The following is a 16579-nucleotide window of genomic DNA, read 5'->3' on the forward strand; positions in this document are numbered from 1 at the left end:
AAATATATTCAAGTCAATTAGAGGGAATTTAAATGAACTATAATTACTATCTCGAATTTTGGAACGATGACGAAGTTTTGGATAAATTGGTGTTATATTAGAAAAATGATCTAATCGTTATAATTTTCTTTCGTGTAAAGAATTTTAAGTTTAGTCAAATGTTTTTAATAGCTCATTATATAAGTCGTAAATGATCAAAATTTCATTGCATTCGGTTCATTGAATCCGGAGATATAACAGCTCAAAGTTGGCTATCGAATAATTATACCTTTTTCTAGAACCTTTATAACTTCGTGTAGAATAGCCCGATCTTTTCCAAATTTTGATCACTGATTCACAACTAGTTGATAAACTTACAGTAAAAATTTGAGAATATTTGATGCCCTTTTCGAAAAGTTACAGCGAGTTGAACATTTTTTGAAAAGTGAAAATTTTACCTGTCCCACTTATTTTGAGAATCCCCTGTACAAATCCAAGGCCATTAAACTGCATTTACTTTCATAAATTTCTGCTGTCTGAACCATTGCGCAACAAACTACGGCTAGCCAAAATACTTGTTGCAGGATACTCTCTTCTGTTTGGCATAATACATAGTCGAATAGGTGCTTGTAGAAACGTCAATAACACCATGACAAGCAATACACATTACACGCTAATGCAGATGATTGGTGGTGATGACGGGTTCATGTATTTCGATGAAAGGGTACATTCTTGAAGTGATTGGAAAATCGTTCGTAAATCAAATTTGGTTGTACAAAATGAGGGCGTACAGAACCCGTATTCAAATTTGGAATTATAAATCTTATAATCGAATTAGGTGTCACAAGCAGATCTCGATCTTGACTTGAATGAAAATGCTACTAAAGGTGCTTAAATTCAAAGAGACGGGCATTTTGAGTAATATCTGGTTCGCCCTCTATGTTACTAGAAACTGTGGAAATGCGATCCCGTACAATGGAAAATGGTCATGAAAAATGGTGGCACTAAGTTCAACACAACAAAAGCAATATTTTGTGCGAAAGTGAATCACTATGAATCACCATCCTTCGCACCCAAACTAGATAACGAGCGATAAGAGTAGAAGGAAACGAAAGCATAAAGGATAGAAAAAAGTCTCTCGTCGACATCACTTACCGAGAACTGGTATAGGAAAAATATAAAGAATAAGATTAAAGCCAAGCAGCGAGAGAAAGTAAATTGGTTGAATTAAAACAAACCGAACTTAAACTGAATCAGGATGGACATCAATTTCCGAATTATGCAACCATCACGGGTGATGAGTCCCTTTTGTAACTTTTTCTTGTCCAAAGTTTTCTTAAATGCTTGAATCCACTCGACACGCTTTTGATCGCACTTACCTCCTTTCGTATCCTCGCTGTCGATAGGCTGCTTCAGTGCCGTGATGTCACGGAATGTCAGCAGGAACAGCACCACCAAATCCCGCTCGTTTCGGATGGGAGCCACCTGTAGCAGCAGCCATAGCGGAGTCTCTGTGAAAGGTAAAGAGGAATATTGAGTGAGCGAAATGTAGTACAAACAGGTGGGTTTTAAAATAATGAACATCTTATCGAACCAAATTCACAACGTTTTCATTTGGGTACTTCAAAAATAAACTCAAGCTACAATCATTTGCTCCAGTTTTTTTTTCTAATATTGTGATTTTTATTTGTTTGTTTTCGAAACTGATTGACTGAAAGTGCTTGCGATTTGGAACAGAGAGTTCAGATTAATATCTCATTACACCAGGTGCTCCTCAAGAGAGCCACCAAACTGTTGACGGAAGTAAAGCCTGTATCCGCAATAATCGGGACACAGAGGTACAGCTGTAAGTTTGTAATGAATCGGTGAAATTGGCCAAAAAATTGACTGGGAACTCTTTGGTGTATGTTTATTATGTGTGCCAAATTTCATAAAATTTGATGCATTACTTTTAACTATGAATGAAAAACAAACAAACGTGGTTTTAAGTATTTTGTACAATCACGTCCAATTTCCATTCACATAGTAGATGGTTTTTTTCCACTACAATTCAAAGTTCTGTGAGGATAATCATGCAATTTCGTAAGTAGTTATGACACTTATAGAGGCACTTTCTTGCAAAGTTTCATGATCTTTGATCAATTGGTTTGAAAGTTACTGGTGGTGATAGGGGTGAGTGTTAGTGAAAATGTTTCGTGTTTTTCATGTGAAATTTTTGCCTATTCATAACTTTTGAATGTCTCAGCCAATTTTCATGAAATTTTCACAGAAGGTAGGTGATTAAGTGTATATTATGCCTGCAGAATTTTAAGCTTATTGGTATAGTACTTTCAACAGTACAATCGATAGAATAAGGGGTGCTGAATAATGTCTGTCTGAGGGGCTAAAATCACGGTCAGTCCAAATATATGTTTTGACTATAAAATTGTTGATAGTGCATCGATTTGTTTGAAATTTTGCCTATGTAAAACAAGTAGATTGAGTGGTTTGTGTTCAAAATTTCAGGCATTTACTTAGACAAATTCAAAAGTTACAGCGCTGAGAAGCTAAACTAGGGGTTGTACAAAATTCCATTGCACGCGTTCTACTGTTTCATTGCTATAACAAAAAGTACTGAACCGATTCACATGAAATTTTGCAGGTGAAATGAACACATCTTAAGATGTTATCAGACCGAATTTGAGCAATGTTTATGAATCTATTGCAGAGTTACAGCTGTATTTCTGTGTCCCGATTATTGCGGATACAGGCTTTATTTTTGTCCAAGTTATGTATTAAGGAAGTGTTTATGCGTGGCTCGATGAATCATGAAAGAATTTTGTAGCACCAGAACACTGACAGGGCTGTAAAATGGTAAAACGACAATGAGCGTTCAACATAGCTCTGGTTCTTACAAGTTCCTACTTCATACTTCCAAGGGTCAATAAATGACAAAGGCTGCCAACTAAGAGTTGTGAGATTAGCTGGTCGTGCAGCCTGGGAAGGTACTGTTGTCCATCTTACTTCAGCCAGACTGATAAGATAATGTACGTCCCGAGCGTCTGTCCATCAAGGAGTTGCGCCTCACACTGCGTCTATTCTGACAACCAGAGGCTGAATAAAAACGCTGTATCGCGTCAACTATATCTAACGTGACAACCCCACTTATGCGATGTCATCGATAAAGCAGGACATGGGGTGGGATTCATAGTGATGGAATAACAAATGAATCGAGTTATGAGGTGGAAGTCGATTAACGAGCGAATCTGCGTTCAGAAGATGCAAATTCTTCAACTACAGTCTGATCAATAATGTATTTGCGCCGACCAACGACAAAACTGGTGACGTGAAGGATGAGTTTTACGAACATCTTGACAAGACCTATGGAGAACGCTCAAAACATGACCACAAGATTGTCATCGAAGACGCCAACGTGCAGGTCAGAAGAGAGTACGTTTCCGTCTAATCATTTTGGTATGGAGAGCCTTTGATTCATCACTAACAATAACGGCCTGAGATTAGTCAACTTTACTGCTGCTGGGATGGCGATTAAGTATCATCTACTTTACAAGTACACCTGGAGACACCTAAACGGTAAACCAAATCGACCATGTACTGGTAGTTATCTGACACTTCTCGGACGTCATCGATGTTAGAACTTTTAGGGGTCTCAGCATTGACCCAGATCACTATCTCGTAGTTAGGAAGATTCGCTCTCAGTTATCAACCGTGACCCGGCGATCGATACGTTTCGGCACCCCGCGGTTTTCAGCAGACGGTACTATCACCAGAGGGTAGGACGAGTGGATAAGTGAGTTAACCGAGAGCGATAATCTCAACAATCACTCTGTAGGAGTCTATCCACGAAGCGGTGAATACAGCAGTGTGGGACGTGAAAGGAGCTGCTCAAAGGCGACCTAGGAACGGTTATTTCGACAAGGAGTGCCAGAGGGTAACGGACTAGAAGAGTTGTATGAGACCTCTTTTCTTCCCGGAATCTCCAGCCCCAGACAGAAACTGACGTCAAAACCCAGGTTGCTAGTCTTGGGCCTACGGCAGCCAACAGGGTGGGCGCTCAAGGCCTCTTGTAGATTCCGGGTCTCAGGAGAACTTTCGGATACTGTGGACAGCCTAACTTCAATGGTCGTGTTTACCTGTTTACCTGTTTACTTTTTATTGCTAACGGGTGCGTAGTGTGATGTCTCTTTCGTAGCAGGGCGACAGGAGAAGCGAGTGTAGTGGCACGTGGAGCGGGCGTGGCGGTTCGTGGAGGCAGGGTTGGGTGCGTCGTAGTTTGCCGGGCGTGACGACTTCGATGGTGGCGAGGATGGCCTCGTCGAATCCGGAACTTTTCGGCAAGGCCGATTTTAGGACCGGTTCGGTGAAGGTAGGCCGACCGTCCAGCGGAGGCGGCCGAGGAACAATAGTGCCGTATTTGTTACACGCGGCACGTAGGTTAGCAGCAGAGATCGGTTAGAGGGCGTGCAATCCTGACTCGTAGTGCGGTCCTCAACAATGGCCGCCAATACAGCGTGAGTAGGTCGGGCCACCACACAGACCTCCAAAGACAATGGGAGAGTGCCCTAGACCGGCCGGTAGGGCACGGAGGTCGCAACTCGTGGTGGTGCTTTTCGCCGGGACTGGATCGTTGTAAGCTGGTACTGAACGGCGGACTTCAACTAGTCCCGTGCGTGTTCAACAGAAACGTGCCGGGGTGGTCATGGGCCGGGCCACGAGACTCCAACCAAGCCTAGACGTGGCCAGCGGATGCCTTATACCAGGGATCAAAATGATCTTCTGAACCGATTCGGTCTCCCGATAGATCGAACGACCTAATAGGACTTCAACAACTGCCGACACGAATCCAAATTGCAGTCACTACTGATGGTCTGCACTCTCGAACTCCGAGCACAATAACGTGTCTGGTTCGATGGGTAGCTAAAACTCAACTGCTAGCCGCATCGCAATCGCGTCGTCATCCCACTTGCTTCCGCCCCCCATATTGACCAACTTCACGTCTCTGCAAATCTGAGCGTCTGTTCTCCAGGAGGAGCGGCTAACAACAGCGTCTGATCCCCATGTTAGAGGTGGCTGATCAACGTCCGAGCGCCAGGGAAGGACTCAAAGCTCAACTGTACACTATGGATCTCTGGAAAGTATGGGGGTTGGTGTCAGGCCCTACGAGCCAGCCGTAAAAATAAATTCGAATGAGTGTAATCAGTTATTGTTCCATTTAATTCCGCCCTCGTTTGCTTATCATTTGACAGATACGCGTATTTCAACTACCATTTGTAATCTTACTCAGTGTCAGTTATCCACTCGCGTATCTGTCAAAGGATAAGCAAACGAGGGCGGAATTAAATGGAACAATAACTGATTACACTCATCCGAAGAAGGTATTCTGCTTACAGGGTTCGGAAAGTTGATACAACATCGTAAAAATAATATTGTTACGGAAACAACGACTCCGGCGAACCAAAAGTAATGTCGATTGGGAACTTGGTACGTGGAACTATCGATCTCTCAACTTCATTGGGAGCACCCGTATACTCGCCGACCATGGGTTCGGCATCGTAGCGCTGCAGGATGTGTGTTCGACTGAATCCATGGTGCGAACGTTAAGAGGCAATCATACCTCAGAATTGCGGCAATACACATGAGTTGGGAACAGCTTTTATTATGATGGGCGACATGCAGAGGCGCGTGGTGGCCGATCGGTGAAAGAATGTGCAGGTTGAGGATCAAGAGCCGATTTTTCAACTTCAGCTTAACAAACTGATGATGACAAAGACGAACGCGAGTACGATCGCTGCCCAAGCCACGACGTCAAGATTATCAAAGGTAACCCAGGAGGAGGAATTCAGACCGACATTTGAAAAGTTCAGCGCCCACCAGCTGAGGAACGTAAACGGCCTACGACACATTGATATCGCCGCCCAGTGCTGAAAAATTCATTTCGTCATATCTAAATTCAATCATCTATAGCTCATTTTAGAAGCTGAACCTGAGAATATAGTATATGGAAAACTTGTGCGGCTAGACCAGTTCTGCAAGAAAGTCACGGAAAAACCACTACTTTTCGAATATTTAAGGTAAATGTCACGGACTACCTTCGAAAAATCCCAATGATATTCACGGTGAACATCATTTGGTATTTTTCAAAGGTAGTGACATTTACATCAAATATTCGAAAAATGACGGTTTTTCCGCGACTTTCTTGCAGAGCTGGTCTAGCCGCACAAGTTTTTCAAATACCATATTCTCAGGTTCAGCTTCTAAAATAAGCTGTAGGTTGTTGAATTTTGATATGACGAAATGAAATTTTCAGCACTGTCGCCGCCTCTAAAAACATGACCAAACGCAGCACCTTTTTCCAACATCGTTACACAGCAGACAGAATGGCAAATCGACCACGTTCTGATTGACGGGTGTCGTCACTTCTTCGGCATTATCGACGTCAGGACCTATCGCGGCGCTAACATCGACTCTGACCACTATCTGGTGATGGTCAAACTGCGCCCATAACTTTCCGTTATTAATAATGTACGGTACCACGGTACAACCTAGAGCGACCTAAGCAACAGGATTTCACCTCAGCATACTCGCAGAATCTCGAGGTAGCGTTGCCTGACGAGGGCTAGCCCGATGTGGCCCCTCTAGAGAACTACTGGAGAACAGTAGAAGCAGCCATCAACAATGCAGCAGAGACACCATCGTGTACGTTGATAGGAATTGACCAAAAAAAAATGATTCGAGAGGAGTGCAGAGCGATTTTGGCAGAGAAGAACACGACATGAAAAAAGCGGTATGCAAGGAAATGGAACTGATGTGCCGTTCCCATGAAACCGGACAGCTACCAGAGGAGTGGAAATGGGCTCCATCCACAAGAAAGGTGACCATTTGGAATGTGAGAACTTCAGATCGATCACCATTTGTAAGGCTTCGTCGGCGGCCGGTTGACAACGGATCAGATCTTCATCGTACGGCAATCCTCCAGAAATGCCGTGAATACCAGGTTCCAACGCATCATCTGCTCATCGACTTCAAAGCGGCATACGATAGTATCGACCACACATGTATAATTGTACATATATATGTTAAAACGAGGTCGAGACAGCCATTTGAGGGCTGAACAACAACAAGGCTGCTTGGAAGAACGAACTGCCCGATCGAGCTTCTCAAGCATGTTGGTGAATAGCTGTATCAACTTTTACACCAAATTATAATGAAGATATGGTAAGACGAAGAACTGCCTGCTAGTTGGTTGGATGGTCTCATTTGCCATCTATGCAAGAAAGGACATCGACTAGAGTGCGTAAATTACAGATGAATCTGGAATTCTGTATAACAGTCTGAGGTCGATTGATGAGTCCTTAGCCGGCGAATGTCAAACGAAGCTGATTAGACTGATTCGTGCTATGCTTGAAGGATAGAAGTCTAGTGTACGGGTTGCGGATGAAATTCCGTCACCATTCGGAATATTGGTCGAACTGAATCAGAGCGATGCACTTTCAAAGCTAACTGTTCAACAAAACACTGGAAGCAGTGATAACAAAATATCATAGAGATGAATTGAAAAAGGTCGCGTCTATGCGGCTCGTGCGCTGTCCAGAAAATGTTCTAAAGCAAAACAATTTTTCATTCTTCGTCCACAAAATCGATTGCACACCTAACATTATATTTTGCTCTTATTCAAAGCACAAAAATCTCTAATAATGTTTCGTCTCTTCGCAATTTGATTTCGTGTGTCTTATATATTATTCAAACGTTGTTGCTTCCGGTTCTTGGTCATGCCTGGCCGTCACAGTAATAGATCTTCATAAGCATCAGCCAGATGGCTGTACTTTCATCCACTAACTAAATTACTTTGATGGATAGAGCCATACTTAATTCCGAGAACCTTTTAACGAAAAGCAATATTAGTGCGCATTTTCTTGGATGTTATAAACAACAAATTTATTGATCCCCATCTGAGATTTTTTTAACGGTCCAATCTCGTTTAGTACAGATTAATTTGGTATCTATAAACTAATTTACAAGGCATCAATACTTACTATTCTTTTTGTACAGCAAGACTTCGAACTGGTCATGCTGCTGGTGCTCCAGAGCGTACTCGACTCGTGCCACAGTTTCCTTCTCTGTCAGCTCACCGTACATGAAGCCACATCTGCTTAAAGTATGAAAAGGGAAACCATACACTTTTTGTCCGGCCGGGTGGCTTCATTTACACCCACAAACAATTTATTACCTGCACGACTTCTGCATAACCTCGGCGCGGTTGTACCCGCTAATCTTACAAAAGGCCTCATTGCAGTACACTATTGGAAAATCGACGATTTGAGCATTCGCCAGTAGGAACGAACTATCCGCTGGAAGGAGAAAAATAGGAAAAGGATTATTGAAGTTGAATGTCAATATGGTCAAAGGATTATTGAGGTTGGATGTCAATACGGTGCAACTAAAATAAAGTGTATAAATTAATGAATATGTATGAAACACTTTGTAAAAATTTTAATTGATTAAAAAGTGGAACCATCTCGGCAGGGGTCCTATTTTGGGCACTCTTCTGCTGTAACTCACCCAATTTTAAACCAATTAACACAATTTTTAAAACGCGGTAAAAAAGGGTATTGTACCATTTGGACAGGTGTACCTATTTTGGGCGCTTGCCGCCATAACTAAGTCAATTTTAAACCGATTTATTTGAGTTTTTTGTATAGAGTTAGATACTGTACAAAAAATCAAATCAATCCGTTTGAAATTGTCTTAGCTATGGCGGCAAGTGCCCAAAATAGGATCCCCACAAAGAGCTTTTTTTGGTTATTACACATCAACTTTATGTTTCATATTGCTCAAATACTGTTTGATAACAAAGATATTTTATGCCCAAGGGGCCTCCGCATTTGTATTCCCACAATCCTTAATTAGGGCCTGCGTATAGTACCGTAAACCGGGGTCAAATTGATCAGCGGGGTGAAATTGATCACTCGGGTACTACATTGTAATTCCATACTAGGAACTGTTAAGGTGAATATAGAACGAAGCCACACCTTGAATTTTCAAAAGCATAACCAAGTATCGCACTAAGCTGAAAAGTTGATCGATTTGATACCACCAGTGGATGACCAATCGATCAACTTTTCAGCTCAGTACGATGTTTGGTTCCTCAGATTTGTGCTTCCGAAAATTCACGGTGTGGCTTCGTTTTATATTCACCTTAAGCGTCATAATGATCTTAAACTTTTCACGTCATCTGATTCGTAGATGTCTAGAGATGAGTGTAGACCTTTAATTTTCTAGAAATAAGTTTTGCCTAATTTTTTCAAGGAATTTGCAATGTATTTCTCATTTAGCTGAAATCATTGCTACTAAACAATCAATCTCTAGCGTGCGCAGCTTTTTCTTTTTTCTCTCTCACTCTCGTAAACAAACACGCGAAAGAAACAGATAATAGAGGGGGCACCTTGCCCCCTCTTTTATCTCGCTCTTTCTTGCGTTCAACAAAATGAACGAGCGAGAAAAAAGAAAAGGCTGCGCACGCAAGTGCAATCAATTGCTAATAGGACCTCCCGTAAATTTTCTGCTTTAACATTTTTGTGGAGCCTTGGCAGGGATGTAATGCAGCTAATCAGGAAATGAAATAGTTATAAAAAGTTCATTCTTTGAAGAAATAGTCATTTTTTGTGATAGATATCACTTATTTTACATGAAATTGCCTACCTTTAGGCGTTTAAGGGGAAATTTCAAAATTAAATTTTGCATTTAAAGTAATAAATCCACTAGTTGTAAGATTTTATTCGGTTTTAGAAGAGCAAAATTAAGCGAAATTACCACTGATGTTATGCGCAAAAATTTTAAAGTGATCAATTTGACCCCGGATTACGGTATCTAGCCGAGTACAAAATTTCAAGCCAATTGGTCAATTGGAATTGACAAGGTATAACGAAAAATTACCAAAATACCGGCCACTGACCAAGTGGCTCACTACCCTATTTAGTGAGCATTAAACATCACCGAAATATAAAATCAATCATCAAGGGTAAAACAAAAATGATCCTTTTATTTGCAGCTGGTAGGATGTTCAGGCAACTTCTCCGATTTCAATATATGATATTTCAGTGGTTCGTTACAGTAGCATGATGAAATTTTGTGAGATTTATCTGTGTAAACCTAGATGTAAACAATATAAAGGAAATGCAAATTAAAAAAAAAAAACTATAATTTTTCAAAAATATAACTCAGGAACTCCTGTAATGCTTCCAAAAATGACTTCTTTTTCTTCTTGTTTATGGCTCGACGTTCCCACTGGAACTTGGTCTGCCTCTCTTCAACTAAGTGTTCTTTGAGCATTCCCACAGTTATTAAGGCCGCACGGGACGACGTGTATTTTTTCCTATCTTCCCTCTCTTTCTAACAATTTGCCTCGCGATTTTGAAGAAGCAAATATCAATTTCCACTGCACTGACGTAGCAGAAACTTTAGTCGATTGTGCACCACAAGTGAGCAAATGAACGATCAAATTTCTAGTCAATAATATGAAGAAGAAGTTGAGATTTGCATCTTACTAGCAACAGAGCAATGGCGGACGATTCAACCACCGTCCCGTCCAGCCTTAATTGAATGGCTTTCTTTGCCTGCCATTGCATGAATTTGTATATTGTGAGGCAAACACAATGATACACTATGCCCAGGGAGTCGAGAAAATTTTCCCGACTGGAACGGGAATCGAACCCGTCGCCTCCGGATTGGCGATCCATAGCCTTAACCACTAGGGTAACTGGAAATAACTTTGAAACCTTTTAAGCTAAGTTAGACTGCCAAAATCTGCACATAAAAAAAGAAGACGGCTTTAAAGTCTATTTTACGAGCCGATTTTTGTTTAATGAAAAACCTTACAGGTGGCGTACAAACTTCCTGGCGTTCAAGGACCGATGGTTGTGTGCAAGGTGATGTAGCCATGAATATTACCATGCACACAACTACCTGTCCTTTAACGCCAGAAAGTTGGCGATCATAAGCTAAGGAATCTGGCAGCGAAAAAAGTTATAGACGATGGAGTGATTTCTGATGATCAACGCAGTGGAAACCGATCCGCTCGGGATATCAGCCTAGAGCACCAGCAATATATCAAAGATCACATTCTTTCGTTTCCGACTTACTCCAGTCATTATGGTCGAGAAAAATCACAGCGGCTATATCTTTCAGGCGACCTTAACCTGACATCAATTTACAAATTCTACCAAGCCAAATGTGGAACTGATAACCTCGGTGCAGTATGCTATGGCAGCTACAGGATCATTTCCAAGACATTGAACCTACATTTCCGCAAGCCGAAGACAGATACTGGCAATAAGTGTGACCGACTGAAGGTTGAATTCAAAATAGCGACAGAAGAGAAAGAAACTATCCGTTTGAAACAAGTGCAGGACTGATGATCAGAGCGGCACAGAGAGTATACGACCAGAAGAATGTAGATGTGGAATGATCAAAGATCAGTTACACTGTGCGGACGGTTTCATTTGATTTTTAAAAGCAACTTCCAACAATTCTTTTCAAAATGAGAAGTTGCTTTCTACAAGCGTCAATTATACACACTGAATCTATCTATCCTTGAACACTATTTGGGCAAGGACAAGGCGTGCTGTAACATGTGGGATGAAACTAGGGCCAGAAGAGGGTCTAAAGAAGCAAACACCGAAAAAGTATTTCAAGTGCTTCATGCAAGGAAACAAGTCGTAGGCATGTAAAGACCCTGGCAGGAGCAAACTCTTCCGGAGCTCCGCACCAAAATGTTTCATTTTCACGGCGAACAAGGGTCACACGACGAGTGGGCCCAAATGTCCAAGCACGTGAGGAGGTCGAAGCAACCGACGATAATGCAGGTTACACAGCTAAGCATGAACCACTGTGAAGCCGCACAACAGTTGCTGTGGCAGTCAATCTCGGAGTCAAGTACAGGCATCGCCTTACTATCGGACTCATGGTGTCCGGCCATTTGGCCGAACGCCGTTTGGCCGAATGCCGTTTGGCCGAACGCCGTTTGGCCGAATGCCATCTGGCCGAATGGACGTTTGGCCGAATGCCGTTTGGCCGAATTATGTTAAAAACAATTCAGAGGAAGTTTTTGACATTCCAACTACCAATATGATCATCAGAAATATTTCCTTCTTTTAATCATAGACTATTCTTTCTAGTTTTGACATTCAGGGATTATTTGGCGTTGAACCTGTCAATATTTTAGCAAAGATTTTTCCTTCTTTGAATTAGAGGCTGTTCTTTGGAGTTATACTGATGCGAGGAAAAGCGACATGGTCATTAAGGTTCATCATTAATTTTCGCAAAACGGCATTCGGCCAAATGGCATTCGGCCAAATGGCGTTCGGCCAAACGGCATTCGGCCAAATGGCGTTCGGCCAAATGACCCGGAACCCGGGCTCATATGCATGAGGCACAAATGTCCCAAATGGAGGATAACGTGCCTCTGGAGCCGGCCTTCTGATACCTGATGAGGGCGACAAATAAATCTACAGTAGGAACGGTGCAATGTCCATCATTGATGTGACCTTCTGGAGCCCGGGCCTAAAATCTAGCTCGGACTGGAGGGTCAACAATGGATACACGCACAGTGACCATCTGGCGATTCGATACAGGGGGAACACGGAGGAAGACGGCCACTGCCAATGGTCATCGACCGTCATCAGGGATGGCTGACCTCGTACTTAGATAAGCCGACATTTGTGGAGCGATTGCTTATGGAGGGTAATACCGAAGATCCGTCCAGCGATGATCTAGTTGGAACCCTAAACCGTGCATGTGACGCCCGAATGCCAAGGCGATCCCTACCCAGAAATGGTCGCAAACCGGTTAACTTATTGCGTCCAGAAGTCGCAGAACTCCGCGCATCCTGCCTAAGAGCTAGAAGGAGGATGCAATGAGCTCACACCGATGAGGGTAAAATGGAACGAAGTGAGGCCTACAGGGCGGCTAAATTGGCAATGGACAAAGAGATTAAGACACGCAAGCGGGCGTGCTTCGAACAACTGTTACAAAAATAAAAGAAAATAAATTACTATAAAGGATTTACATATCACGACATACATAGAACCTTACAAATTCACAAATAAGAGACATTAGCAATTAACACAGCACACAAAAAATAGATGTGCCCTGTTATCCAGGTGGATAACACCTTCCGGTCACAGGATGACGAGGTTTCATTAATTGATTTGGGTCCATCAGTCATCCTGGAATTGTATTTCATTTGTCAGTTTGTCTTTTAGTTCACAGTATTTGTTGCTGTGTTCATAGCTTCGTTGTGTCTAGGAAAACTAAACCTAATCGGGTATCCCGATTCGGATTCTATAACTAGAGCTCTATGACTTGAAGTCCGTGCCAGGGAAAGGTTTGTAGGGGGATTAGGGGCATAATGGACACCCTAAGCAAATGAGTATGTTAGGCCTGTATAACAGACAAAATCTTAACATGTTATCAGTTGGCTTGCAACTTTAACTTGTTTTCTACGTATTTCAATCATTTACAGTAGGTACAATGTCATTATTGTGAAGAAATATTGAATTATAAACCGTGTGTTTTTTGGGGCTGGCAGGAAAGGTACGGAGCGAAATGGACACCCATCGGGGCATAATGGACACCCATACATACTTTATGCTGTATCTTTGATAACGTCGACCAGTTAAGTAATTTGCCAACGGAGTTCAATGCCACAGATATAATACTCCATCTTAGACGAGTTTACATAACATCAAAGTTAATTAAATAAACTTTAGGCTAAAATAATCGGATTGATTTTTTCCAAACTCTCTAAAACGCCTAACAATATGCAACGCGCGTACATCCGTTTATAATTGCCAGTGTTCATTTCGCCCCGAATCGACTACAACATTGAAATTGCTATTTTGAGTAAATTCTGATCAAATACAAAATGCTTCAACCATTGCTAAAGCTGCGTATACATGCAGATAAGCTAACAATTCCCTTGGTTTTATGGTGGACACACTCAAACACTCGTAATACCTTATTTGCTGCTGCTTCGAAATTATAAGAAATCCACCATATGAAAAACATATTTAAATTTCAATGATATTTTGGTTATTTTGATGGAATATAAATGGTACTTTTGCATAATAGAACAATGACTTGTTCCTTTACACTTATGCATTAAAAGTTTTACATAAAAGTCAACGGTTTCGGCAAAAACAGGGGTGTCCATTTCGCCCCGGGTGTCCATTATGCCCCTAATCCCCCTAATTCTAGTATTTAACCGCTGAACGAAATGGCCTGAAAGTTGGCAATCAAAATTGCATTTCATGAGCCTCTATTGCGCCAGAACCCTATAAATGTACATTAAATCAGGGGAAAATTTACAAGTTAAATTAAGGACAGACTTGTTAGAATCCCAAAATGGCCGCCACAATGGTCGACTTTGGCACCTACTCACGATTTCGAGTGCACAAATCTCTTCGTAAACAAAACCAGCGCTCCTGATCTTTTTATTTTAAGCTTATTATAAGTGAGCAAGAACAGAATATTCAAATGCAATGTTGTTTGAAGCTTGCTTCTTGAGATTCTGATGCACTTTTGAAGCGGGATTTCAAAACGTTTGTCCTTAAAACATGTAGATGTAGGGTTTCCCGGCACCACAGGTAAACAAAATTGTGCATTACCTAAATTCACAATAAAACGACCGTTTTCGTCCACTTCTTTCATCTGAATCAGATAGGTACCTTGTTGTGTGAACTTGTTGTTAACAATGGTTGTTGTGAAAATTTTCTGCCGGAAAGTTGATTTTGAACGAATTTACTATACCTAGTCCAGCGCCAATTTTCGGCACCAGTGCCGAACTTCCAGCAAAATCAAATGGGAAATCACTTCGGCACCCATCTTTGTGCTGGCGAAGTGCACTCGCTTGCGTGTGATAATTGTTTTGAACACTTGTGCGACTTCAGAGTGAACATGTAGCTCATTGACTGTAGATCCCGTTGCGGAAATATTGCGGGAGATGATTACCCACGGAAGTGCGTTTGGAAAATATGCGGTAAGCGATATTTTGATTTGTTTTGCTGTGCGGTGCTGGGAATTGACCCGGGTACCCAAGTTGTTCAAAACCCTACCTAACACAAAGAACAAATACCAAATTTATGACAAATTTAACAATTATTTTGTCTTATTTGTGCATCAATAAATACATACCCGTTATACAATACAACGTTAGAGCAAGCATATGTCGAGAATCGTTCACCTATTCACGAAAAAATCTTGCCAAAAAGCACTACAAATGCATATTAGAAATACATATTGCAGTGGAACACTACAAATGCGTCAGGGAAAGGTTTGTATTTCTAGTATTTAACCGCTGAACGGAAGGCCTGAAAGTTGGCAATCAAAATAGGATTGCATTTTATGAGCCTCTATTGTGCCAAATCCCTATAAATGTACCGCAATCCGGGGTAACATTGATCAGAATTTTCTATCTTTCTTGAATAATTCTCTTGTTAAAGCAAACGTTACATGCTTTATATTTTTAAAACAAGTACTGACCCTCTGAGTTTGTGTTAAGCTACTCGAAAAAGTATTGTAAAACTTTAAAACATGTTTAAATAAAGTTTTTAATCTAATTTTTGATTGTGATGATTTGGGGTAACATTGATCATGTCAGTGAACAGTGTTCACTTGTGTTGAAAATACCCTTTTTTACTAAATTTGGGGTCGCTGATTTCGAATATGTTGTCCAAATTCTTACAAATCATGTACTTTTTAAGTTAATTTAGGATTAAAATCCTTTAAACCACGAATAACGCCTAAAGGTAGGCAATGGCTTAAGGAATTGATAGCCGACTTTTGATAAATCGTATATTTTACTGACAAATAGCATTTTCATAAAAGTTTCATTTATTAAATCCAACTCTAGGATATCATATTGAAGTAATACAGTGATTTCGAACCTCATATTGTATCTAGTATTCACGCCAAGCATGAATGTTTGACAATGTATCTCATTGTGCTACGAAACACAATTATGGAAAAATCGATTTAATTCAATGTTTATGAAATTCAATTTTCATAAATTGCATGTCATTTAATAGCTAAATGATAGCAGATTACGATATACCATTCCATAGCAGAAACTGATTCAATGTAAAATACTTGTTTGAACATTTCATGAGGTGGGTCAAGCAGATCAATGTTACCCCGCTGATCAATGATACCCCGGATTACGGTACATTAAATCAGTGGAAAATTTACAAGTTAAAATAAAACACGTAACACAAAGAACGCACGAATTTAAAATGTTCAACACATTTAACAATTTTTCTGTCTTAATTATGTAACAAATATTTACACCCGCAGCCAAGCAGCCAACACGACCCCTTGGGTGACTCCAGAGTAGTCATTAGAGTGGGTCATCGTTTATATGGAAAAATGAAAAATTCAATGGTACCGTAATCCGGGGTCAAATTGATCACTTTAAAACAACTTTTGCGGGTAACATTAGTGGAATTCTAAATATTGCCAAAAGAATTTCTGTAAAATCTGTACCCAGTTGATCTCCATGGAACCACGTGACAGAATTATGTTCAACAAATTTAAACTTTAAGTTAAA

At 40.9% G+C, this 16579-nt stretch overlaps 1 protein-coding gene across 5 annotated transcripts in view; it reads right to left on the reverse strand.

Moving 5' to 3' along the window:
- LOC109428138 (potassium voltage-gated channel protein eag) overlaps positions 1-16579 on the reverse strand; it is a 140289-nt gene that overhangs the window by 80001 nt on the left and 43709 nt on the right. For 4 of the 5 annotated variants that reach the window (XM_062858390.1, XM_062858389.1, XM_062858386.1 and 1 more), the window contains 3 exons: positions 8207-8327; positions 8013-8128; positions 1359-1490 (listed from right to left, as the gene is read on the reverse strand). In XM_062858390.1, the coding sequence (XP_062714374.1) occupies positions 1359-1490; positions 8013-8128; positions 8207-8327 (369 nt within the window). The remainder of the gene's footprint in view (positions 1-1358; positions 1491-8012; positions 8129-8206; positions 8328-16579) is intronic. The other variant, XM_062858388.1, reaches the window with a different exon arrangement.

Source organism: Aedes albopictus, chromosome 3 (genome assembly GCF_035046485.1).
Source record: "Aedes albopictus strain Foshan chromosome 3, AalbF5, whole genome shotgun sequence".
NCBI lineage: Eukaryota > Metazoa > Arthropoda > Insecta > Diptera > Culicidae > Aedes > Aedes albopictus.